Here is a 26,847-nt window from a genome sequence, read left to right as displayed (position 1 = left end):
CAGCCTCCCAAAGTGTTGGGATTACAGGCATGAGCCACCACGCCCAGCCAAGAAATTTTTATGATGCACACTTTTCTTGTTACCTTGCCCCTTAGAAATAACTCACAATGGTTTGGTGTACATTTTTCTAAACATGTGTTTTGCTTATATAAACATTTTATTATGTATAAATGTATGCAAATAAGTAGATATATATATATATGTGCACTTAGTAAATAGGATCCATTTTTCCAGAGTTATCTTTGCCACAAATCATGTGACTTTGTATATCTAGTTCTGGATTCTATTTTATTTAATTGGTCTAATTGCCTCTTTGGTTTTTTTTTGGGAATTGAGACAAGGTCTCGCTCTGTCATCCAGGCTGGACTACAGTGGCACGATCATAGCTCAGTGCAGACGCAAACTCCTGGGCTCAAGGGATCATCCCATTTCAGCCTCCTGAGTTGAGTAGATGGGACTGCAGGCGCCATCACACCTGGCCAGTTGTGTGTGTGTGTGTGTGTATGCGTGTGTGTGGAGATGATGTCTTAATATGTTGCTCAGGCTTGTCTTGAACTCCTGGCCTCAAGCGATCCTCCAAAGTGCTTAATAGATGTGAACCACTGTGCCCAGCCAGGTCTATTTTTAAGCTCTTACATACTTATATAATCAGTGTACCTTTGTAATGAGTTGAGTGTCAGCTTATTTTTCAAGATCAGCTAAATTTCCTTAGCCTTTTTAAATTGCTACATAGATTTTAGAATTGGTTGTCAATTTCCATAAGAAAAAACCTGGTGGGATTTTATATTGGCGATTGTAGTGAACCAAAGGGTTAATTTGGGAATAGTTGACATCTTTACAATAGTTTTCCAATATGTGAGCATGATATATATATCCCTTTAGGATATCTTTAATTTCTCTCAATAATACTTTGTAGTTTTTTTGTTTTGTTTTGTTTTTTGAGATGGACTCTCGATCTGTCCCCCAGGCTGGAGTACAGTGGCATGATCTCGGCTCACTGCAAGCTCCGCCTCCCAGGTTCACCTCATTCTCCTGCCTCAGCCTCCTGAGTAGCTGGGACTACAGGCGCCCGCCACCTCGCCCGGCTAGATTTTTGTATTTTTAGTAGAGACGGGATTTCACTGCGTTAGCCAGGACGGTCTCCATCTGCTGACCTCGTGATCCGCCCGCCTCAGCCTCCCAAAGTGCTGGGATTACAGGCGTGAGCCACCATGCCTGGCCTACTTTGTAGTTTTTTATGTAGGGGTATTGTACAATATGGGCTTCCTTCCACATTGGACTTAAAAATGTACTTATTTCTTTCTTAATAGTAGTTAAATACAGGCTAGGATCTCCATGTCTTTTCTTACTTAGCTGAACCAAACCCTCCCTGTGTCTCTCTGTTTGTCTCTCTCCCTCTCTCCCTCTCCCTTTCTCCCTCTCCTGCATGCATCCTCTTCTGGACCATGCCAGTGGTCCTTACCCTGAGGCTGGGGCAAGCTGTCATCCTCAAAAGCTTGGAGGCCTAGAAGCCCTTTCTCTCTTCCAAGCCAATGGGCTCTCCAATTTTCCTAATTGTATACTACAGTATTGTAATTGTTAAAGACATATTTTACTTTCCAATTTTGTATTATCTCTATTTAGAAGAGATAGAGGAGGAAGGAAAAGTTTGTAAATTACCTTCTTTAGCCAAGGAAGGGGATTGTTTCCAATTGTTTTCACCTTCTTATTGTCCCATCCAGTTGGTATTTTAAAATAGCTCTTTGTCCTACCACCATACCACCAAAAACAACAATGAAAATGACAACACAAACATTAACAAGTTATGAAATAGCAGAACTTACTGATTACTTCCTATGTACAAAGTACTAAGCTAAGCCCTATAAATACTGTACCTTGGGCCGGGCATGGTGGCTCACGCCCGTAATCCCAGCACTTTGGGAGGCCGACAAGGGCGGATCACGAGGTCAAGAGATTGAGGCCAACATGGTGAAACCCCGTCTCTACTAAAAATACAAATATTAGCTGGGCATGGTGGCGTGTGCCTGTAGTCCCAGCTACTTGGGAGGCTGAGGCAGGAGAATCACTTGAACCTGGGAGATGGAGGTTGCATTGAGCCGAGATCGCCCCACTGCACTCCAGTCTGGTGACAGAGCGAGACTCCGTCTCAAAAAAAAAAAAAAAAAAAAAAAAAAACCAAAAAAAAAAAACAAAAAGAAAAAACTATACCTCATTTTAAAAATAGACTCAGGTGCGGGTGTGGTGGCTCACACCTATAATCTCAGCACTTTGGGACACTGAGGTAGGAGAATTGCTTGAAGCCAGGAGTTTGAGACCAGCCTGGGCAACATAGAGAGACTCATCTCTACAAAAAATAAAAAAACTTAGCCGAGTTCAGTGGCCCATGCTGTTATTCCCAGCTACTCAGGAGGCTGAGGCGAGAGGATCCCCTGGGGCCAGAAGGTTGAGGCCACAGTGAGCTATGATCCTGCCACTGCACTTCAGCCTGTGTGATAGAGCAGACCCCAACTCTAAAAATAAACAAAACAAAAACAATCCTACCTAGTCAGTCGTCCCCCTTTTATTTGTGAAGAAATTGAAATCTAAAAGTCCAAGCAAGGTATCCAAATTCGCACAGCTGGGGCACAGTTGGAGCTGGATACAAGCCAGTTGCTTTTGATTGTGAATTTTGTGGTCATGCCGTATTATTTTACCCCCCTGCTTATTCCATACTCATAGAATATGCTTGATGCTTACCATGGCCTCTGAAGTGGTTGGAGCAAGGGTTGCAGTAGAATGTGGTGCAGTATGATGCCGACATCGTGATGGTGTGATTTATTTGTATTTTTTACTTTTTTATGGGGCTGACAGACTTCTGATTTATATTAGATCCTTGATATACATAGAAAGTTTCTGGTCTTGGTTGAAGAACGAAATTATTCTACTTCAGATGAATAGCAACCATAATCGTAAAATGAAGTAGAAATTAATTGGTTTACATATTCTTTTTTTTTTTTTTTTTTTTTTTTTTTTTTTTTTTTTTTTTGTTGAGACGGAGTCTCGCTCTGTCGACCAGGCTGGAGTGCAGTGGCCGGATCTCAGCTCCCTGCAAGCTCCGCCCCCCGGGTTTACGCCATTCTCCTGCCTCAGCCTCCGAGTAGCTGGGACTACAGGCGCCCGCCACCTCGCCCGGCTAGTTTTTGTATTTTTTTAGTAGAGACGGGGTTTCACTGTGTTAGCCAGGATGGTCTTGATCTCCTGACCTCGTGATCCGCCCGTCTCGGCCTCCCAAAGTGCTAGGATTACAGGCTTGAGCCACCGCGCCCGGCCTGCTTTACATATTCTATTCAGATTCCCTGTAGCTTTTATGAGTGTTGTCTAGCCTTTGGATGACAATTTCTGTACATCTCGGTGACATTCCATTCCATTGGTTCTCTTTCTGTCCTTTGATTGTGCCTTACCCTCTGGGTTGGCCTAGCCCCTTGTGCATGCACCTGTCATAAAGCTTTCTGTATCGTATTGAAGTTAGTTATTCATATGTCAGTCTTCACAGCTGCCTAGTAAATTCTGTAAGAATAGACTCATTCTTCCTCATAGCCCTTGTGCCTGACACAGCTGTGATAAGCAGTAGGCATGCAGTGGCCTGTTATTAATAGACATAGACACACGGCCTGCGCTGTAGGGCTTTATTGCTTTCACTCAGACTTCCTGAAGAAAGAAGCAAGAGTCTCTGTGTCTGCAGCATCTCTCCATTCTGGCTTTGCTATCAGAGGAATTTTAAAGCAAAGCTCTGATTGTAATTTTGTACCTCAGAGATGTCAGTGATAAACCATCACCTGTTGGATAAAGTCCGTATTTCTTAGCTCTCTGTCATTCAGGTTTCTCCATGGTCCTGTCCTCACTGACCTTCTATTCTTCATGTGCACTCTGCATTAATTAAACAGGGCTCTGTCCTTATTCTCTTTTTTTCTGTCTCTGTGCTTTTGCCTGCATTGTGTCTTCTTTGTACCCCTTGCCTGCCAAAATCTTACCTGTTCTTCAGATGCCTAATATAAATGCTAGTCCCTCCGTGAAGCTTTCTGTGATCTCCCTGCTTTCTCTGACCTCTACCCAAAGAGGTCTTTTTCCCATCTGAACTTTTTTTCTTCTTCTAAGGAAAGCAGCACTGCCATATGAACTCTTAATAGCACTTTCACTATGACATAGCATTATTTTTATACCCTACTAAGTGATACATTCCTTGAGCACAAGGTCTTGCCTTTGTTTTCTCTGCTGTTTTGCATTAATTACTGCATTGAACATACAGGGTGAGTATCCCTCATCCAAAGTGCTTGGGATCAGAAGTGTTTTGGATTTTAATTTTTTTTTTTTTTGGAATGTTTGTATATATGTGATGAGATGCCTTGGGGATGGGAAAGTCCAAACATGAAATTTACTTCTTTTTGTATGTACCTCATACATATAGAGTGAAGGTAATTTTATATAATATTAACATATTAATATATAATATAAATATACAATATTTATAATATAAACATATATATAATATTTTGTGTGCACGAAGCAGATTTTTGACTGTTTTGCCTGCAACCCGTCACATGAGGTCAAGTGTGGAATTTCCCACTTGTGATGTCATTTCAGCGCTCAAAAAGTTTTGAATTTTGGGCTGGGTGCAGTAGCCTACTCCTGTAATCCCAGCACTTTGGGTGGCCAAGATGGGTGGATCACTGAAGGTCAGGAGTTCCAGACCAGCCTGGTGAAACCCCATTTCTACTAAAAAAGTTAGCCGTGCATGGTGGCGGGTGCCTGTAATCTCAGCTACTGGGAAGGCTGAAGCAGGAGAATCGCTTGAACCTGGGAGGCAGAGGTTGCAGTGAGCCGAGATCATGCCACTGCACTGTAGCCTGGGAGACAGAGCAAGACTCCATCTAAAAAATAAAATAAAATAAAAAAATCTCAGATTTTGGAGCATTTTGGATTTCAGGTTTTCAGATGAGGATGCACTCAGCCTGTATGTGAATTATACTGAATGTAAATTAACTCATGATTTTTTAGTTTCAAGGAAACTGCTCAGAAGCCTGTCGAAAATTGTTTCTCTGTATTGGCCTACAAATAAATGCATTCCATTCAGAAACTATGTAGATTTAAACAGTGTTTCATTCCTAGAACTTCAGTTTAGGAAGGAATTTGCTTTACAGATTGATGTCAATTTTTTAAATAGATTTTTATTATTGACACTTGTCCTTCGTTTCTAGGGCACTGTGTTTAGTCTTGAGTCAGAGGAGGAAGAATACCCTGGAATCACTGCAGAAGATAGCAATGACATTTATATCCTGCCCAGCGACAACTCTGGACAGGTCAGTCCCCCAGAGTCTCCAACTGTGACCACTTCCTGGCAGTCCGAGAGCTTACCTGTCTCGCTGTCAGCTAGCCAGAGCTGGCACACAGAAAGCCTACCAGTCTCTCTAGGCCCTGAGTCCTGGCAGCAGATTGCAATGGATCCTGAAGAAGTGAAAAGCTTAGACAGCAACGGAGTTGGAGAGAAGAGTGAGAACAACTCTTCTAATTCTGACATCGTGCACGTGGAGAAAGAAGAAGTGCCCGAGGGCATGGAAGAGGCTGCTCTGGCTTCTGTGGTCTTGCCAGCGGGGGAGCTGCCAGAGGCCCTCCCTGAAGCCCCAGCCCCCTTGCTTCCACATATCACTGCCACCTCCTTGCTGGGGACAAGGGAACCTGACACAGAAGTGATCACAGTGGAGAAATCCAGCCCTGCTACATCTCTGTTTGTAGAACTTGATGAAGAAGAGGTGAAAGCAGCAACAGTTGAACTTACTGAAGTGGAGGAGGTGGTCCCCGCACCGGAACCCACAGAAACGCTGCTGAGTGAGAAGGAGACAAATGCAAGGGAAGAGAGCCTTGGGGAAGAGCTGTCCCCTCCCGGCGAGATGAAGCCCCTGCCGCTCTCTGAGGGCAAGTCTAGACTGTCCCCCGCCGGCGAGATGAAGCCCCTGCCGCTGTCTGAGGGCAAGTCTATACTGCTGTTTGGAGGCGCTGCTGCTGTTGCCATCCTGGCAATGGCCATCGGGGTAGCTCTGGCTCTGAGAAAGAAATAGAAGGCTTTTCAGGAGAAACAGACAGAAGGATGTAAGGTTGGAGTTGTACTGGCTGGAATTTGAACCTCCAGCAGCTGTCTGGACATTTGTGGAACACTCTGGGATAACTGGGGACTTCTGCTCAATGTGGCAGTGGCATGTTAGGCGTGTTAGGGCTTGAGGTGGGGCGTTCACATTCGTCTGACTAAATCCCAAGGGCCTCGGCTCCTGCTAAATTGAGAACCTTAGGGGTAAAGCCCCCCTCCAGGACAGGGTTTCCCAGCCTTGGCACTAGTAATACTCTGATCATTTTCTGTGGTGGGATGTTCAGCAGCATCCCTGGCCTCCACCCACTAGATGCCAGTGGCACCCCCTCCCAGAGATGACAACCGAAAATGTCTCTAGACATTGCCACATATCCCCTGTGAACATCCCCTGTGGAGATCCACTGCTTTAGCGGAGGAGGGTTTACTTAGAAAGAATTGGGATAGGAATTCCCAGCTGAGAGAGCTTAGCTGTGTGCTCCTCAGCTACTGACTCGTTAGCTCTTAATCCCCTTAGAATTTCATCTTTCCTGATGAGCAGGCTGGGCTCTGCACCTACTCTTTTTTTGCCCCCCCCCCCCCGCCCCTCATCCTGGAGTGTGAGGGTGCTCGCCCGTACTCTCAGCTGCCTCTCAGGGACTGCACTGTTCCTCTTCGCCCCCGGGTTCCTGCTAAGATCCCATGGGAGGAGGGTTGCTCTGGACTTCTGCTCAGACCTGTCCAAGTCCCCGAAGCTTCCTGCAGCTCCACCTTGTAAAAATGCTGCCTTTGGGAATCTTTGAAATATGTATACAGAGAAAATAACATGAAAGAGATCTGGGGTCCCCACTTGTGAGTGCAATTGCAAGTAAGTCTGGCTACAGAGACACATTTGTCTTGTGTCAAGGCAGGAGGATAACCCGGATGACCTTCTGAGGTCTCTTCAGCACTTTTCATCAGTGGTCACCCACCACTATGGTTAGTTGCCAGCAACATCTCTGTTGCTGGATGGTCACTGTCTTTAATCCTGGGCTAGTATGTTTTTTCTAATATGTGACCTCAGTCTTACTACTGACCAGTTCTATGGGTCTCTTGCTAGGTGGTAAGGATTTTTATTCTTGGGCTTTTAGAGCCAGTTAGATCATAACTCATGAAATATAGAGTGTCCTAAATATCACTGAAATAAAAAGTAGGAAAAAGAAGCTTGAATTTTAAGACTGAGGCTGCTCTGCGGATTCTAGTTTGGCTTTCAGAGTTCAAGAATGGCAGCATCTTCACCTGCATTCTTCAGTGCCAGGGTCATAAACCAAAATAGTCCTAATCAGTATATGCTAGTTGAGCATTGGCATAATTTTCTTTCCTCTGGCTGATCCCAGCCCTAAAGGAAGAGTAGACCTGCATCTTTCCATGCCCGAGGGTCCCGACGTCACTATGCAGGGCACATGTGGCTTGGTTTAAAAAGGTCATCTTAGATTTATCTTAGTAAATGTAATAAATTATTTTTTAGATCCTGAAATTTGTAATAAAAATACTTTACCTACCCTGATCACAAAACCTGATGTTTTAAATGTGCTTTCTTTTTGAAATTTATGTTTTCAAATAAAATCTCCCTAAAGCAATACTGTTTAAAAATTGGTCAAAACCAGGTCTGGGAGTACGTTGGTGTGTCTTTCCAGCTTTATCGTGTAGCGTGTTTTAGTGTCCCACTGAGGGAGTGATGTTTTAAGGGTTTTGTGTACTTGGATTAAGTAATTAGAGGTGAGTGGGGGAATGGGATTAGCGAGGCAACAATTTTTTTCTTCATGGGCTCTGATAGTTGCATCGGATTATTCTGTATTCTAATTGCTATTATTTGTGTTTGCATAGGTGAAGAGCAAAAAAAACTGGTGAGTTATCTTGATTTTTAAAAAGTGATAAAATACTTGGAGTTCCAGTATTAACACTTGCCAACTCTGGATCCTCCGCTGGCTGAGCAGATTCAAGCGCTGATCGAAGCCAGGTTCATCTCTGAGCTGCTGAAAGGAGGTGCTCATGAGGCTTAGGATATTTGAGTCTGTGCTGCCCACAAAAGAATAAGGAAGAAATGTGGTATGGAAGCGGCTACTTGCTGCTTTATTTCCCCACCTGTTGAACACTCAGTCACAGTGATTTGGCCAGTTGTATTTTGCTAGGTAATGGAGCTAGTGTTTTCCATTGGCTTTCTCTAGGTAACTCTTGGTCAGCTCCTGAGTTAACAGGATGTGGCAGCATCCCCATTCTTCCTTCACTTCCTTACCTCATGAGGACTGTGCTCCTGCTTTTTGCTCATACATTTAAAAAACGATTTCTCAAGCTCCCCTTCCTTTTTGGGGGAGGAGCTGATAGTAGGCCATTCCTGCCTCCAACTTACATACTCTCTAAGTGAAGGTAAAGGAAAGGTTCAGAATAAATCCAACTTGTTTATAGAAAAGTTCTTAGTCCTTAGACCTCATCTCAACTGCTCTGTTGAAGGTAATGATTTATTGGGGGCGGGGGGAGAAGAATGCCAATTTATCCCCTCTGTATTAAAGTGATAATTCTGGGCCCACAGAAATCAGTCAGTACCTACAGTGTGCCTTAAGGGGACTCTCATTTCCTTCTAGAGAACATTCTAGATCAAGAAATACAACTGTGGACCTTCTGGGTCACCCATTTCCCCCTCGAGGCATTCTTGAGACCCTTCTCACCTGCATTTCTGTCCCAGGGGTACCAGATGCAGCCACTACCTACCTAGGCTTGTCCTGGGGGAGTGAGCCGTGAACCTGGAGACATGGCTTTGACTCACAGCTACTATTAATTTCCTCAGGCTTTGGGCTGATTCCCTCAATAATATGAAAGTAATGCCTGCTCCTTTCCTTTCTCCTGAAAGGTATGAGATGTGAACAGTTCAGTGTTTGAATTATTTTAAGAGATGTTTTATAGAAATAAAATGTAGCTAAGAAGTTGTTTCCCTTTCTCTTAATTTCTTACGTCTTTCCACACAAACTTATCTTTCCAAGAATTTGAGGTGGTGATCATATCCATCAAGACGGCCTTGTAGGCTATCGGATTGCTAACAGACATGACTTAGAGCTTCTGCCCAAATTCCCACACAAGCATTATCTCATTTAACATCTCAGCGACACACTGCATACTAGAATGTTTCCTCTTCTCTGGTGCACCAAGACCTGCCCTTAGTGATAATCTCCTGATTATGACATCCATTTGAGTTTAGAGTGTATAATTTTTCCTAAAAAAACCTCATGTCGATAATTATAATTTTAGCAAATAGTAGTTGAGCATTTACAACATGCCAGAGATGGTTCTAGTGCTCTCACATACCTTATTTCACCTTCACAGTTCTAATCGCTGTTTGTATTCCTTTTATTCCCATATTACAGAATGAGGAACTTAATCAGAGTTCACTCTGTCGCCCAGGCTGGACTGCAGTGGCTCGATCTCGGCTCACTGCAAGCTCCGCCTCCCGGGTTCACGCCATTCTCCTGCCTAAGCCTCCCGAGTAGCTGGGACTACGGGTGCCCGCCACCACGCCTGGCTAATTTTTTTGTATTTTTAGTAGAGACGGAGTTTCACCGTGTTAGCCAGGATGGTCTCGATCTCCTGACCTCGTGATCCACCCACCTTGGCCTCCCAAAGTGGTGGGATTACAGGCATGAGCCACTGTGCCCAGGCCCAGAGTCTGTTAGTTTTTCTAATGTCCTCAAGCATAGGAGAGGCAAGGCAATGATTTTGCCAGTTTTTATTTTCCTGGCCCGCAAAGCAGTATTGGCAGGTCCCCTGCAAACAGTTGCGCCAGTTGTTTACTGCATAAGGACTGACGGGACAAATTCCGATGTGCAGCCTGTGTTCTGCTCGCCATGCTGTGGGCCTTGGAAGAAGGGAAGTCTTAATTTGTACAAAGTCACCATATAGGCTCACTTAAATATTAAGCATGTTCTACTACAAAAAACAAGAGTGAGGGTTACGTCCAGGACTGGTCTCAGCTTCCAATTATGTAGCTGTTTTCCGTGTGGACATTGAGTGAGATGCTTTGTGGTTACAGAATTCACAGGCATTGCTGATGAGCTTTCATTAGCTTTCTTGATTAAATATTTTTGCTTATAATCAAGGTTAGGCAATCTGTCCCAGCAATTATCACAAAGTGCTAAGTGAAGGGGGTGAAGACAGCAGATGCATTTCTAGCTCTCTTTCTGTTTGTTCGAGTGTGTCCCTTCTCCCCTGCGTATGCCATCGTAAGCGTAGGGCTGTGGAGTGAAGTGGGGGAATACCTGGAAGCACTGCTGGGCCTCTGGACAGACACTCCAACAGGTTGGGGACTTAGGAGGGTTGACCAGGTATGGCCGCAAGTATGTCAGCTCCTGGAAGGCCCTCCCGGTGTGAAAACCTAGGACATTCCACAGCACATCATGGTAGTTATCACCTTGGCTGGAGAACACCAGTTCTGTGGTACAGAACAGGGACGTTCAGTGACCTCATCTATAAAGAGAGCTCCATGGAGAGTTGGAAAGTGCATGCCACTAAAATATTAGCACATCCCATCTTCCCTTTCTTTTCGCAAGGCTGTTTCGCTTCAGCCTGGCATCCTCACACGCTAACACCATCAGGTCTTCCACATTTGATGTCTACGCCACAGGAGCCCACACCAGACTGCTGCTTCCCTGCGAGCGCACAGTGAAATTGTTCTCGGGGGTATTTGCAAGGCCTTGTCATCAGTTAAAAAGTAGCAGCTGCCTCCAGGTGAGTCTGCCGCTCTCACCTCTCCTCAGGGGAAACTGTATAGTGATCCTGCTCACTGTGGGGAGTGTTCTTTGCACCACCAGAAGAAACTAGTTTATGAATGTACTATTTAGAAGAAAAGTTTTGACATTTTAAGACTACCAGTTGTTCTCTTTCCCCAGGAAAAGAAGGTCAAAGTACAGTCTTCCCTGTTGCAGAGCTTGGAATAACTCTGTCCCTGATGCTTTCCAGCAAGAGAACTGTATTATGTAGAGGGGTCCTTGGCCAGCATCAAAGGAAAACATTTTTCTCCTAGACCTGCATTTTTCCCATTACAGTCTTCCATTTCTTCCTCCAGATTAAAGGTGCCTCTTCCTACCTAACTCATTCCTTAATTCAGGTCAGTTTAGTGTTGGCTCAAATGCTGTCGTATCAGAAATACCAGCATTGATTGGTGATTTGGATAATTCGGTTAACATGGGCATTTTACTGAGGCAGCATGTTTCCTTTTTCTGTGTGAGTGCCATGGGCCCTCTGTGCAGCCGCTCTGCTTTGCTGAACTGACCATTGTGGCTCATTCTGGCTCCTCTTCCCTCCTGTCTTCTACCTTTTGATCAATCTCCTCTTCATCAGGGAAAGGAACAAACTTCAAATCTGTGAGTTACTCTGTCAGAAGCAATGTGCTAGAGAGAACACATGGGATTTGAAGATAATCGATGGACTCATCTTTCTATCCACATGGTAACTCTATGCCCTTGACTTAGGTGGTATCATTTCATGTGATCAATTGTCTTTGTAAGTCCATACTTAATTGGTTTGACTCCAGGTTCTGAAAACAAGATCGTAACATTCAAAGGACTCTATATATTCCAGTTCTCAGCACAATAAAGCTGTTGGACAATAAAACCAGGCACTAGCGCTGTGACCCTTTAAGGAAGTCTTGAGTATCTCAGCAGTTAATGCTGGGTCCTAAGAGGAGAGTTCCGGAATGCCTTGACCTTCGGAATGCACCAAATGTCCCACGTGACTTTCAGATACACCAAGCATCTTTTCAAGGAGAAAGCTTTTGATGTTTAACAAAGGAATTTCCATCACTTCATTCGAATATTTTTAAAACAGAAAAGAAAACACATTCTCTGAATTAAAATCACCTTTCAGTCATCTCCACAAGGGTTGTGTTACAGGGCAAAATCCACCAACTGCCAGGATATGCCTGAGTCACCATGGCTGGGAGGTGCTGAAGACTGGAGCAGCTGTGTTTGAGACAATGCAATCTGTTTCTAATGTTGGCTTTGCTTTACAACCAAGACGGTATCTCAGACTTGGTCTGGAAGAATTTACACTAAGGCCTGTTATAAGCTGTAATAAAATGGCGGCCTACTGTCTGAACTCAAGTGAAACAGAATAAGGTGAAGATGCTGTGGGAGAGGCAGTGAGCGATGATAGGCCAGTCATTTGCTGCTCTAGAGCCCTTTTCCATTAGTTCCGGGTGACGCTGGTATAGCCCCTTTGGGAATAAAATGCCTCCCCCAGTGAGAATCTGATTATAATGGCTGATGTATGGACGGTGTGTAGGTGTAGCGTGGTTCAACCTTTTTTCCATTGTGGTCAGGAAACTTTTTTAAAAGTCCACTCCAAAACAGGAAAAGTCATTGTTTTAGGAAGATTTATTTCCAAACCATGGCCTTCACGCTGCACGGCAGCATTTCTTTTTAGTATTTGCAACCTTTTGCCCACTTCAATTGAGCCAGCCCTAGCGTGGTATGTATTCCATGCTGAACAATATAGAGTTTGTTTTTCTTTTCTGATGATTTTAAACTCTTACGGAACAGGAAAGTGGTAAGAAGAAATCATGAGTCCGTCAGTGCCCTTACTCATACGCGTCTCCAGTAGCCTCCTGTTGTGGTCACAGGAGATTCCTGTTCACAGCAATGTGTGTGATACAGACCCAGCATCCACCGTCATGCTTTTAAACTGATTCCTAGGACATAGCTTCCCATTGAACAGCAGACCAGTGTCGCACTGTTTCTAAAGCTAAGCTCTTCCTTATTTTGGTACTACCTAAGTGACTTGGTGTTGACTGTCCCTAGGAGAGGGAACTACTTTGCTGAATTTTTAAAAAGTCCAACTGCTCTTTCATCTTTTATGCATAGAAACCTCTTCTCTCCAGATGCACTTCTGAGGCATGGATGAGCCGAGCGTACGGCTAGAAATTGGAAGTCTACAGCTTCTGTAAACTTCCCAGGCTACTCCCGGGGCATCGCAGTAGCTTCTGGCACCCGTGGCTTAATGTCTTTAGCAAAGCCTTGATGTCATGGAAGGAGAAAAGGTGCATGCCGTTTGTTACCTGATTTTGTAAACAGTGGCTGACCTGGGCCCTTAAACCACCTTCACACCTTTTAGAACCACAAGTGGTTCTTTTTGACTCAAACAAAGGGAGATGAAATTGAGAAAGTCAAGCGCCTACGTACTGGGGCCGGACGGTCCCACTGTTTGAGTGCAGCACTTCAGTTCCGAATCTCTGGGCCATTTGGTTTTTAAACAGGAAGATTGTTGGTTCCTTAGTATTAAGATAGTCCCTATTTTGAGGAATTTTTCATTTGTAAGGGGTATGTTCCTTTCCTCTCCAATTCTTGCTTTCCTCGAACAGGATACTGCCTGCTGTAAGACCATCCCCTATGGTTGTACTTTAATAAACAGTAATTCTTTTTACCAAAAAAATTGTATTTTGTTTCTACTTCCTTGAAACCTGCTTTTCAATTTAATTTTCAAGTGAGAACCTGCACAGCGGAAATAAAGGCACCATGTGTAGATTTACGAATGTGCAGATTCATGTGTGGATGATATGAAGGCCATTCAAATACGTGTAAATTGATATTTTCATTCAAGTATATTAATGTGGCTCTTTTAGAATGCGTTATAAGCTTAAAACATTGTCTTTAAAACAGAAATCACAGCTATCTTCCAGCCCGTCTTCTCTAGGAACGCTGTTGTTATGCCAGGGTTGTGTCTACACTGGAAGCAGCTACATGGCTGTGACCATATCGAGCTTTAGCCAGTCACACTTTTGGAACTGTCGGTTCAGTCCATCCCCTAGAGCAAGAAAGGAGAAAAAGCCAGAATCAGCTAGGCTCATTCACAAACTAGGTTCCAGAGCTCTGTGCCACAGCGGAGCAAAGCTGGGGTTTATGCAAAAACATGTTCTGCAGAGCCCTAAAGTCCTATCCGTGCATCCTTTCTGCTACATGGGGGCAACTGCAAAAACAGGCTGTTCAGGCGGTGAGGTGGCTATTCACATCTCCGAGGCATTGACTGTCAGGAGGCCCCTGCTGGGTTAGAGGAATCACGATTCTGCCTCAGCCGTCAGTCTCTGGTAAGCTGTCCATACAGACAGCCGCACACGTCTTGCCCACTCATTCCCCCTTTACATGGGTGTTGGTAAAAGCTGTCCAGGAATGGCCTCAGGCTTACCTCCTTCCAACAATTCAGCTGGGTTTAATGCCTGATTTAAGATTTATATTCAGGGGCCGGGCGCGGTGGCTCAAGCCTGTAATCCCAGCACTTTGGGAGGCCCAGACGGGCGGATCACGAGGTCAGGAGATCGAGACCATCCTGGCTAATACGGTGAAACCCTGTCTCTACTTAAAAATACAAAAAAAACTAGCCGGGCGACGAGGCGGGCGCCTGTAGTCCCAGCTACTCGGGAGGCTGAGGCAGGAGAATGGCTAAACCCGGGAGGCGGAGCTTGCAGGGAGCTGAGATCCGGCCACTGCGCTCCAGCCTGGGTGGCAGAGCGAGACTGTCTCAAAAAAAAAAAAAAAAAAAAAAGATTTATATTCATTCTCCTTTTTTTTTTTTTTTTTTTTTTTTTGAGACGGAGTCTCGCTCTGCCACCCAGGCTGGAGCGCAGTGGCCAGATCTCAGCTCCCTGCAAGCTCTGCCTCCCGGGTTTACGCCATTCTCCTGCCTCAGCCTCCCGAGTAGCTGGGACTACAGGTGCCCACCACCTCGCCCGGCTAATTTTTTGTATTTTTTAGTAGAGACGGGGTTTCACCGTGTTAGCCAGGATTGTCTCAATCTCCTGACCTGTGATCCACCCGTCTCAGCCTCCCAAAAGTGCTGAGATTACAGGCTTGAGCCACCGCGCCCGGCCTCATTCTCCTGTTTTTAAAATGCCTGTATAACTGAAGACCACAGCATATAAGGAATGTTTTCTTATGAGTTCTCAGTAGAGGATTAGATGCTATTTTACTTAAAAACCAAAGCCTGAAGTACTCCTTCTGACATGTCATAAAATCCCAAACATTCACTTTTTTTTTTTTTTTTTTTTTGAGACGGAGTCTCGCTCTGTCGCCCAGGCTGGAGTGCAGTGGCCGGATCTCAGCTCACTGCAAGCTCTGCCTCCTGGGTTCACACCATTCTCCTGCCTCAGCCTCCCGAGTAGCTGGGACTACAGGCACCAGCCACCTCGCCCAGCTAGCTTTTTGTATTTTTTAGTAGAGACGGGGTTTCACCGTGTTAGCCACGATGGTCTCGAACTCCTGACCTCGTGATCCGCCCGTCTGGGCCTCCCAAAGTGCTGGGATTACAGGCTTGAGCCACCGCGCCCGGCCATTCGCTAATTTTTTAAATTTACAAATAAGACACATCCACTTAAAATATCCATATGGGTCTATGAAACAGAAGCACCAGATTTTGCTACATGGGGGCAACTGCAAAAACTGGCCCTTCTTGGGCAGCATTGTGAACACTCTATGTTTGTTTTTAGAAACAGGGTCTTGTTTTGTTCAGGCTGGAGTGCAGTGGCACAATGAGCTCACTGCAGCCTTGAACTCCTGGCCTCAAGCAAAGAGATCCTTCTGCCTCAGCCTCCTGACGAGCTGCCTCAGCCTCCATGATGGCGTGAACTACAGGTGCATGCCACCATGCTCAGCTAATTTTTTTTTTTTTTTGAGACAGTCTCACTCTGTCACCCAGGCTGGAGTGCAACTGGCGTGATCTTGGTTCACTGCAACCTCTGCCGCCAGGATTCAAGTGACTCTTCTGCCTCAAGTCTCCCGAGTAGCTGGGATTACAGGCACCTGCCACCGCACCCAGCTAATTTTTTTTGTATTTTTAGTAGAGACGGGGGTTTCACCATCTTGGCCAGGCTGGTCTTGAACTTCTGACTTCGTGATCCACCCGCCTTGGCCTCCCAAAGTGCTGGGATTACAGGCATGAGCCACCACACCCGGCCCTCAGCTAATTATTATTATTATTATTATTTTTTTTTTTTTTTGAGACGGAGTCTCGCTCTGTCGCCCAGGCTGGAGCGCAGTGGCCAGATCTCGGCTCACTGCAAGCTCCGCCTCCCGGGTTTACGCCATTCTCCTGCCTCAGCCTCCCAAGTAGCTGGGACTACGGGCGCCCGCCACCTCGCCCGGCTAGTTTTTTTTTTTGTATTTTTTAGTAGAGACGGGGTTTCACTGTGTTAGCCAGGATGGTCTCGATCTCCTGACCTCGTGATCCGCCCGTCTCGGCCTCCCAAAGTGCTGGGATTACAGGCTTGAGCCACCGCACCCGGCCGCTAATTATTTTTATCAATTTTTTTAGAGACAGGGTCTTGCCATGTTGCTCAGTTTTGTCTCAAACTCCTGGCCTCAAGCAATCCTCTTCTGCTTCCCAAATCGCTGGGATTACAGGCTTGAGCCACCATGCCCGGCCTTTACACTGTGACTTCTCATACCTGGTTATGGGACAGATGTGCTCTGGAAAAGATTTTAGACAGCTCCCCGCCTTTTTTGACTACTCGTTTTGGTTCACATTTCACCTTTTTTTTGAGACAGAGTCTTGCTCTGTCATCCAGGCTAAAGTGCAGTGGTGTGATCTCGGTTCACTGCAACCTCTGCCTCCAGGGTTCAAGCAGTTCTGCCTCAGCCTCCTGAGTAGCTGTAGCTGGGACTACAGGTGTGCACCACCATGCCCGGCTAATTTTTGTATTTTAGTAGAGATGGGCTTTCATCATGTTGGCCAGGCTGGTCTGGAACTCCTGACCTCAGGTGATCTGCCCATCTCGGCCTCCCAGACTGCTGGGATCACAGGCGTGAGCCACCACAGCCGGCCACATTACACTTATTTTTATGACAAAGCAAGCAGTCTGAAAAGCTCATTGTGGGCCCTCCAGCCCTTTCCTTCCACTCTGCACCTGCTTATGCTGCGAGGACCCCACCAGGAGTGCGACATGAGCTTTTGCCGCCCCTCTGAGTGGAGCACGTCTCCAAAAGTAAGCTGGTAAAGCTCGAAAGGACTCTGGGTGCTCTTCACCACCTTCCACACCTAGCTTTCTTGCTCACAACAGCAAAACCTAACCCAAGCAGGACAGCCTGTAACCCTTGTGCTGGCATCAGAGGCAGCGGCCCCGCTGGGCTTCTCAACCTTCCAGAGAAAAGGGCACGGGCAGCAGGCAGGGAAGGGGCTGACCTCATGGGTTCTTACGTTTCTGGCTAAGCTCCTCACGTAGGCACGTAGGTTCTGGTTAATAAAATTCACCGTTGTTTGAAAGACATCACGGAGCAAGGACGGCGTGTGACTGGCCACCTTCTTGGCCAGCAGCAGGGCCAGCACCAGCATGGCCTTCTCCTTCTCCATGTCTGTAGGGTAGGCCTGCAGCAGCTGCTCCAGGGCAGTGGCCAGGTCCCTGTTCCGGTCCTGCACAGAGGGGCACACACAACCTGGTTCACTAATACTCTTCCCTCTCAAAGGAAACACAGTCCCCAGTATGAAGCAGCACTTCAAAGGTAAGTACTGATCAAGTATCCAGGGCTGCTGGGCTGAAAGAATGAGAAGCAGTTGAGTTCTGAAAGGCAATGGAAAGGGAAGATTGCAATCACTCCCTGCAGGGAGCTCGTTAAGCACACGCATGTGTGGAGAGCCCACGCGCTCACTGTTAGACGGTGACGGGATACAAGCAGCCTTCGTCGTCCCTGCGCCCAAGGCACTTCAAGTCCAGAACTAGTGACCACCTGCGACACCTTAGGCCCAGGCCCATTTGATTGGTGCAGACCTAGCTGAATGGAGGGGAGGAAGGGGACTGCATGGGGGGTACTGGACACAGACCATGAGGCTGGCAAGGACCGTCAGGCCCGTTGGCACACATGCAGAGTTACATGGGAGTGTGCCGGCCACTCCTGCGTTCTAGGCAGCTGCTGGGGACGTCACAGGCTGGCCCTGCTGAACAGAAGCATGACTGGATTTCTAGGAGGTGAGGACGCCTGCGTTTTCAGCTGGTAGAGCCGAAAAAGTGGAACTTTCTCTCCTCTCAGCTCCCATCGCTACAGGCCTGTATTTGGCAGTTGGAGGATGTAGTTCTCCTTCCCACTAAGTGTTTTGGGGACAGTGCCCTGGACCAATCTTGTATCCCCCACAGTGCCAAGCAAATGGTAGAGCTCAGAAAGCTGTGTGGGTTCCAACCAAGGAGCCCCGCAGACCAGCAGGTGGCACCCCAGGGCTTACGGCTCTCACTGGCACCACTATTAAATTCCCTACAACCCAAGAAAGTGCCCGTTATTTCTGTCAGCCAAACCTGCTTCCTTCATCTTTTAGAGGCTTTTACCCCTAAACTCTTTACTCTGATTTAAGGTTCAGGTTTCCTCGATGTTAACCAGCTGAAGTCTTCTGAAAGTCAATGAACCATGCCCTGTGTCCAGTTACTTCGTCAGAGTTCTGGAACGGACAGTCATGAGTTGAGTGGCCTCACGCCACAGTGGGCTGCCTGGTGAGAGGCAGGGGACAGTCCCCATAGGCTCACTTACCTGCCCACACCGTCCTCAGGCCCTCACTCACCTCCTCCGACTGGTTGGTGTTCCTGAGCTGCAGGGCCAGGCCGTTCACCAGGCCCGGAGGGATGCTGCGGTCCATGCTGTCCCCGACCTGGGCGAGGTGCCTGGCAATATTCCGGATGACGTCCTCTTGACTTTCAGAATCTGCGTGTTCAGGCAGGGGCGGCAGAGACAGAGCAGACTCAGAAGATGGCCCTGATACCCTCTCCCACACCACCCTGCCCCAGGAAAGGACAGGTCTGCGATGGGACGAGGCCAGCCCCTCACCCCACAGTGTAGCGCCAGCCCCCACTGGGCACGGGCTCCACTCCACCAGGGCCACGGCAGGCGGGCTGGGTACCAGCGCTGAGCTGGGTTCTGGGCAGTGCCGGAGCTTAGGGCCTCGGCTGAGGCCTAGGTTCCCATACACAGGCACCATGTCCTCACGGGCAGGGTCAGTGAAGCTGAGGTGTCACGACCACGCCTGAGATACAAGCCTGGCAGCAGCCTCATGGCTCACACCACACAACCCAGCAGGGTTGGCTTTGGCCTGGGCAGCCGTTGGGGAAGGGGCCTTGTGGGCAGACAGCATCCCGGACCCACCTTCGCCCTCTCCAGCTGAGAGCCCCTATTCCTCGCCGAGAGCCCCCATTCCTCGCCAAGAGCCCCCATTCCTCGCAGTCCCGTCTCAGGAAAACCCCAGTTGTCACTGGCACCGGCAAGGCCCTGGAGAATCTCTCCTGCCTTTCTAACCGGAGATCTCCTCCTTGCCGCTCAGTCCTGCTTCTCTGGAGCACAGCCTCCATGCTGCCCCTGCCCGAGTACCACTGTCACAGCTCCATGTTGGCCAAGCTCAACTACCACGCTCCCTGCCGCCTCCGTTTCTTCCTCAACACTTGCTGTGCTATTGTTTGACACCCTTGCTAGAGGCTAAGCTCCCTAAGGGCTGTGATTTTTTTTTTTTTTTTTGAGACGGAGTCTCGCTGTCGCCCAGGCTGGAATGCAGTGGCCGGATCTCAGCTCACTGCAAGCTCTGCCTCCCGGGTTCATGCCATTCTCCTGCCTAAGCCTCCCGAGTAGCTGGGACTACAGGCGCCCGCCGCCACGCCTGGCTAGTTTTCTGTATTTTTTAGTAGAGATGGGGTTTCACCGTGTTAGCCAGGATGGTCTCGATCTGCTGACCTTGTGATCCGCCCGTCTCGGCCTCCCAAAGTGCTGGGATTACAGGCTTGAGCCACTGCGCCCAGCCAGGGCTGTGATTTTTTAATCTGTTTTGTCCACTGACAAATACCCAGCACTTAAAATAATGCAAGGCACTCAGTAGGTGCTCAATAAACAATTGTAGGGACCAGGTGTGGTAGTGCAGACCTGTAATCCCAGCGCTTTGGGAGGCGGAGGACAGAAGATTGCTTAAGGCCAGGAGTTAGAGGCTGCAGTGAGCCATGACTGCACCAGCAACAGAGCAAGGCCCTGCCTCTACAAAAAACTTCTTTTTTTTTTCGAGACGGGGTCTCACTCTGTCACCCAGGCTGGAGTACAGTGGCATGATTTCAGCTCACTGCAACCTCCGCCTCCGGGTTCAAGCAAGTCTCATGCTTTAGCCTCCTGAGTAGCTGGGATTACAGGCACCCAACACCACACCCGGCTAATTTTTGTATTTTAAGTAGAGATGGGGTTTCACCATGTTGGTCAGGCTGGTCTCGAACTCCTGACCTTGTGATCCACCCACCTTGGCCTCCCAAAGTGCTGGGATTACAGGCGTGAGCCACTGTGCTCTGCCTCTACAAAAAATTTTCAAAGGGAGCCAGGTATACTGCACGTACCTCTAATCCCAGCTACATAGGAGGCTGAGGTGGGAGGACTCCTTGAGGCCAGGAGTTCAGGCTGCAGTGAGCTGTGATCACACCACTGCCCTCCAGCCTGGGCAATGGAGCACGACCCTGCTTCTTTTCTTTTCTTTTTTTTTTTGAGACGGAGTCTCGCTCTGTCGCCCGGGCTGGAGTGCAGTGGCGCAATCTCGGCTCACTGCAAGCTCCGCCTCCCGGGTTCACGCCATTCTCCTGCCTCAGCCTCCCGAGTAGCTGGGACTACAGGCGCCCGCCACCTCGCCTGGCTAGATTTTTGTATTTTTCAGTAGAGACGGAGTTTCACCATGTTAGCCAGGATGTTCTCGATCTCCTGACCTCGTGATCCGCCCGTCTCGGCCTCCCCCAGTGCTGGGATTACAGGCTTGAGCCACCGTGCCCGGCCTGACCCTATTTCTTAAAAAATGTTTTAATTGCATGAATGAATGAATGGGCCTGTACCTAGCTCCCAGTAAGTGTTCAATAGATGCCAGCTATTGTTATTTCTCCCATTAAATCTTCTACTTTTTTTTGTGCTTGCAACTTCCCTCTGGCTTTTTTGGTTTTGGCTGCTGCTCCCGCCCTCAGTCAGCTGTCAAATCTCACCTTATGTTGCAAACACAAGTGTTTTGCCTACCCTCTGCCACTGTTAGCTCTCATCTGATGACGACAGTCCCACTCCCCGCCATCCAGTCTACTCTGCCACCTTCACAGCACAGACCTCAGAGCAGGGCAGGGTTGGGGGAAGTGAGGTGCCAAGGAGTGGGCACGTTCTTAGAAGCTGTGCTCTGGGGGTTTCACGGCCTCCCTGGAGTCTGTCCGTGGAACATACAGTATGGCTACCATATCACTTCTCTTCAAAACCTCTCAAGGACTCACCTCTGTTTAAGTAACAAGTCATGACCCAGCTCAAAATATGTCTGACTTCACTTCCACGCTTCCTAGGCAAACTCAACTATTCACTGTAGCTTTTTTTCTTTTTCTTTTTCTTTTTTTTGTTTTTGAGACGGAGTCTCACTCTGTCACCCAAGCTGGAATGCAGTGGTATGATCTCAGCTCACTGCAACCTCCGCCTCCCGGGTTCAAACAGTTCTCTACCTCAGCCTCCCAAGTAGCTGGGATTACAGGCGCCCACCACCGTGCCTGGCTAATTTTTGTATTTTTTTTTGGTAGAGACAGGGTTTCACCATCTTGGCCAGGGTGTTCTTGAACTCCTGACCTTGATCCACCTGCCCTGGCCTCCCAAAGTGCTGGGATTACAGGCGTGAGCCACTGCACCCAGCCTCACTGTAGCGTTTATAGCTGCTGGGCTTTTGCTTAAAAGAGGGTCATTCCCTCTTCCCAGTTTCCAAGGAACAAAATGTACCCAGCCTCCAAGTCCCAGCTCAACTGGAGCTGCAGCCCCAGAGTTTTCCTGATTCCCTGCAGAGCAGAGCACCCAGCTCCTCCAGCACCTCATCGCTCCCCCAGCACCGAATCTGTGCCTCGCTCGTCCCCGAAGCCTATCCACCTTGCTTCAGTTATGGACACGTCCTCTCTCCCTCTGGCCACCAGCCCAGTAGCAACAGGAATCTTTCCTGATCCGTCTGTGTCCAGCCAAGTGAGCGGACTCACCAAAGAAACCCTGGCAGGCCGGGCGCGGTGGCTCAAGCCTGTAATCCCAGCACTTTGGGAGGCCGAGATGGGTGGATCACGAGGTCAGGAGATCGAGACCATCCTGGCTAATACGGTGAAACCCCGTCTCTACTAAAAAATACAAAAAAACTAGCCGGGCGAGGTGGTGGGCGCCTGTAGTCCCAGCTACTCGGGAGGCTGAGGCAGGAGAATGGCGTAAACCCAGGAGGCGGAGCTTGCAGTGAGCTGAGAACTGGCCACTGCACTCCAGCCTGGGCGGCAGGGCAAGACTCCGTCTCAGGAAAAAAAAAAAAAAAAAAAAAAGAAACCCTGGCAGCCAGAGTCTCTACCTTGCCCCTCTTCCCAGGCTTGCCACGGACTAGATTCACATACCACTTTCCTACCAGAGCACCGGTCAGGCTAAGTGAACTACCATGATCACTTTTGCCGGTGCCACTTGAGTCAAGCCCGGTTTGTCAGTCTAGAGGCAAAGGCCAGCATGGAGAAGAGCGAGAGAAAAACACCAGGGCAGACTGGGGCTGCAGTTGCCCCCACAGCAGTGCTGACAGCAGAGCTGTGCCCATCCACTCCTGCCCTTCCTGGACCTTCCCAAGGAGATCCGGGGTTTCTCCTCAGTTCAGAGCCAGCCAGAAGACATGCTGGCTGGATTAGAAGGCAGAGACGTTCTCAGACACCTCCACCCCCCTCCCACCCCCACCCCAGGCTAGTGGGGAACTCCAGCCACGTTCTCAAGCACTGATCTAAGACAGGTGGGAGGCAGAAGACTGGGTCAGCTGTTGGTCTCCCCCACAGCCACCAGAGGGCAGCGCAACCCTTGAGCTCGGAAGGCCTGGGCCAGGGTGGGAGTCTACCTGGGTCAGAATCCTCTGGGCAGTCTCCCCCTAAAAACAGCCTGATGCAGGCAGCTGGAGTAGGGCCCAAGGCCTGCATTTGGAAAGGTTCCTCATGTAATTCCAACGTGCACACTACTGAAAGCCAGCATCATAGGGCTGGATCTGGAAGTGGGTGAGCCTCCACACGCCCCCCACCTCCGCCTGGGGCAGCCCGTCTGCATAAGCAGCCCCTTGGCAAAGGCGAGTGGAGCTGGAGGCTGGAGGAGAGCGTAGGGATTAGCAACAGGAAAGGTGAACTGTCTGGAAACCATGGTGGCCTGGAAGCTGTGCCCTACAGTGCGAGGGCGGCTGAGCCCCAGCTTGAGGGGGGGCCTGGCCCTACATCCGGGCTGTGAGGCGGTGACATGACCGCGAGCTGTGTGATCTGGAGCTAGTCATTTACCCTTCGCTGGACCTGGGTTTCCTCACCTGGAAATGAGGTTCCAAATGCTTCTGTGTTTTTGTATAGGTAATCACGGGGCATAATGTATACAAAAGGAAAAGTGTCAGGTATAGACAGGGGCAAAAGTCACTGTGAAACCAGTGGGCCTCCATCAATGGGACAGTCAGTCAGGCCTGCTTGGGGAGACAGGGGCCGCGCCGGTAGTGCCACCTGGGGGCTTTGCCCAGACCCAGCAATGCCCAGACCAACCAATCAGAATCTCTGGAGGCAAGACACAGGCACCAGCATTTAAAGCTCCATGTCCTTGAGACGATATAAGGCCAAGTGAGAGAACCCCTTGGATTATATACTCCAGACAAGTGGTTTGCAATCTTTGTATCAGAATCACATTTGGGAAACTGGATAAAAACACCATTCTATGTAGGTCCAGACAAGGAACTCAAGACCAGTACATGGGATTCTGGCTCATCAGAAAGGAAGAATTTTCTAACAGTCACCCAAAAATGGTAGGCAGTGAGTTCAGCAGCACTGGAGGGAATCAAGTAGAGACCAATCAGTCAAGTGGTTAAGTGATACCAACCTACCTGGTAGCCGAAACTGCAGAGGCGGAGGCTGAGCCTGGGGGTCCCTTCCAGCCCTGAGGCTCCCTGAAAGTAACTGGCGACAGAAAAGCCCAGCTTTGGGGAAGGAGGTGGGGCCGGCCGCCTACCTGCCTCTATTCTTCCCATGCGGGAGTGGCTGCTGTGGTTGCCATCCGTCTGAAGCTCGTCGTAGCCCTCCCACTGGGGAGCTGGCACTGGCAGCTCGCGGCCCAGCACGTCCAGCTCTCTGCGGAAGCTGTTGTCAGAGCAGCTTTGGAGGAAGCCGAACACCAGTAGGTTTGTGATGCACTCATCCCTGAGGCCGGAACCATTGCTGACCTGAGGGGAAAGGGGAGTCAGGAAGGCGGGACCTCAGCCAGGCCAGAGGCCCCTCCTGCAAAGAGCTCCAGGTGCAGCAGGCCCAAAAGAGCCTCGTAGGCCCCAGAGAGCTGAGGGACCCTGTGGGCTGGAGTGCCCTGCAGGAGGTCTCAACAGGCAGAGGCAAGGTCTGCAGCCCTGGCTTTAAGCAGCACTGCTCTTAGATGGCAGGGAGCGAGCCCCGACTCTGCAGAAACGGATTCCCCTGCAGAGGAATCTGCTGGACCTCCTGAAACACGTGGCTGGGGAGCTTCCACTGGGTGAGAAGGCCACAGGCTGTTCTGGGGAGGCGAGTGAGTGACACGCGGGCATCATCCATCATCCTGTGCTTGCACGCTTTCCTCAGGTTCCCCTGCAAGCTTCAGCCATCTGAGCCTACCTTTCCTGGCTGTGCTTCCAACAGGTGGAGTCTCTTTTTTTCCCCTCATCTCCTTCATGGGCTCAGGAGGGTACTGGGCAGATGGAAGATTTTCAGTAACTACTGTGGAGTGGTGACCACAGCTGGGCACCTGCCTTTGGCCAAGCTTGGTTTACTTTGGGTGGATGTGTCCTTAATCCAAACCCCACAGGGAGTGGTGGGGCTGGCTCCTGCTCTACCCGGAGGGGCTGGGCTCTTGGCCGACAACTCTCCAGCTCCCTGGGCAGCACTGGCAGCTGCAGCTTGGCCAGCATCTGTGCCGCGGGAAATGGCAGGGACTGTTCTTGGGGTACTGACTGTGTTTGGGGCTGTATTCTTGCAAACAAAGGTGAACCCTTGTAGCATCTGCAGCTGGGTGTGCCCAGAGCAGAGAAAGACTTAAGGTGGAAGAGAGAACAAAACAAAAAGAAGGGCGGGGTCGCTGAGATCTGCCCAGGTTGACACAAAAAGACCTCCTGGGCTGCCAGAGAAGGGCGGGAGGGAAGATGGAAGTGCAGGCAGAGATTTATTTCTATCCTCTAAGTCCATAATATTTTTCATTAGAAAAACCAAAAACTTTTAGAGGACAGTTCTTACAGGTCAAATTGTTTTTTTTGTTTTTGTTTTTGTTTTGAGCTGGAGTCTCGCTCTGTCACCCAGGCTGGAGTGCAGTGGTGTGATCTCGGCTCACTACAACCTCCGCCTCCCAGGTTCAAATGATTCTCCTGCCTCAGCTTCCTGAGTAGCTGGGATTACAGGCGTGCACCACCACACCCAGCTAATTTTTGTATTTTTAGTAGAGACGAGGTTTCATCATGTTGGTCAGGCTGGTCTCGAACTCCTGACCTTGTGATCTGCTCCCCCTTGCCCTCTCAAAGTGCTGGGATTACAGGCGTGAGCTACAGTGCCCGTCAGCAAATTGTTTTAATGCTTTGCTAAGTGACACCTGTAATCCCAGCACTCTAGGAGGCAGAGGCAGGAGGATCGCTTGAGCCCAGGAATTTGAGACCAGCGTGGCAGCAAGACCCCATCTCTATACAAAATAAAAATTAGCCAAGGTGGCATGCACCTGTAGTCCCAGCTACTCATGAGACTGAGGTGGGAGGGTCACTTGAGCCCAGAAGTTTGAGGCTGCAATGAGCCATGATCACACCACTGCACTCCAACCTGGGTGACAAAGTGAGACCCTGTCTCAAAAAAGAAAAAAAAAAATGCTTAAAATATGGAGTTTGTGTATTGCTGCAGCCATAAAAAAGAATAAAATCATGTCCTTTGCGGCAACATGGATGGAGCTAGAGGCCATTACCCTGAGTGAACGAACTCAGAAATAGAAAATCAAATACTGACTGTTGTCACTTATAAGTGGGAGCTAAACAATGGTTGCCCATGGACACGAAGATGCAGTGAACAGGCACTGGGCGCTTTATGGCGGGGGGTGGGGGGGTGCAGCACGGACACAGTCCCTCTCCAGGCGATACCGGAAGCCCGATCCCCACCAGTGCACGATATTCCCATGTAGCAAACATGTACATGTACCCCGAATCTAAAATAAAAATAAAATCAGGTGCTTGTGTATTGCTATTCAGCCTTTACTTCTCCAAAGTTGTTTCTGAAAACAGGAAAAATTGTATGCAAAATTCCACTGCATCAATTCCTAACAGTTCCTGTATGCAGCAGCCGCATGGCACGAGACAGCTCACAAACAGGATGTGCTTCATTCCTGCCTCAAGCGACAGTCCTGGTGAGGAGAGAAGAGAGGACACAGACAGTGCTGTGGGCTAAGCTGTGTCACCCAAAAAGAAGTGTGCAAGTCCTAACCCCAAGTACCTGCCAATGTGACCTTATTTGAAAATGAGGTTTCTGCAGATGCAGTCAAGTTAACATGAGGTCGTACTAGATTAGGGTGGGTCCTAAACCCAATGACTGGTGTCTTTGTAAGAGAAAGGAGAGGGAGATTTAAGCAGACACACACAGAGAGAACGCCATGTGAAGACAGAGGCAGCCACAGGAGCCGGGAGAATGCCCCAGAAGGAAGCAGCCGGGCAACATGGGATTCCAGCCTTCGGGCCTCTAGAACCGGGAGGGAATCGGCGTCTGTTGTTGAAAGCCACTC

General features: G+C 48.7%; 2 protein-coding genes across 9 annotated transcripts in view; one reads left to right on the top strand and one right to left on the bottom strand.

Annotated features, from left to right (window-relative positions):
• Positions 1–9,051, top strand: part of BCL2L13 (BCL2 like 13) — a 102,306-nt gene extending 93,255 nt beyond the window's left edge. For 5 of the 6 annotated variants that reach the window (XM_010381072.2, XM_030915006.1, XM_010381074.2 and 2 more), the window contains one exon: positions 5,235–9,051. In XM_010381072.2, coding sequence (XP_010379374.1) covers positions 5,235–6,092 — 858 coding nt within the window. In that variant the 3' untranslated portion in view covers positions 6,093–9,051. The remainder of the gene's footprint in view (positions 1–5,234) is intronic. The other variant, XR_004052703.1, reaches the window with a different exon arrangement.
• A 3,431-nt stretch (positions 9,052–12,482) lies between these two features.
• The window catches only part of BID (BH3 interacting domain death agonist), a 37,879-nt gene continuing 23,514 nt past the window's right edge, over positions 12,483–26,847 (bottom strand). For all 3 annotated transcript variants that reach the window (XM_030915891.1, XM_010381071.2, XM_030915890.1), the window contains exons 3-6: positions 24,088–24,298; positions 18,650–18,789; positions 17,303–17,515; positions 12,483–13,921 (exon numbers count right to left, since the gene is read on the bottom strand). In XM_030915891.1, coding sequence (XP_030771751.1) covers positions 13,910–13,921; positions 17,303–17,515; positions 18,650–18,789; positions 24,088–24,298 — 576 coding nt within the window. In that variant the 3' untranslated portion in view covers positions 12,483–13,909. The remainder of the gene's footprint in view (positions 13,922–17,302; positions 17,516–18,649; positions 18,790–24,087; positions 24,299–26,847) is intronic.

The sequence above is a fragment of the Rhinopithecus roxellana genome, chromosome 13, assembly GCF_007565055.1.
Source record: "Rhinopithecus roxellana isolate Shanxi Qingling chromosome 13, ASM756505v1, whole genome shotgun sequence".
In the NCBI taxonomy this organism is placed as follows: Eukaryota; Metazoa; Chordata; class Mammalia; order Primates; family Cercopithecidae; genus Rhinopithecus; species Rhinopithecus roxellana.
The sequence above is the reverse complement of the archived record's forward strand: the minus strand, read 5'-3'. Positions and strand labels throughout refer to the sequence as shown.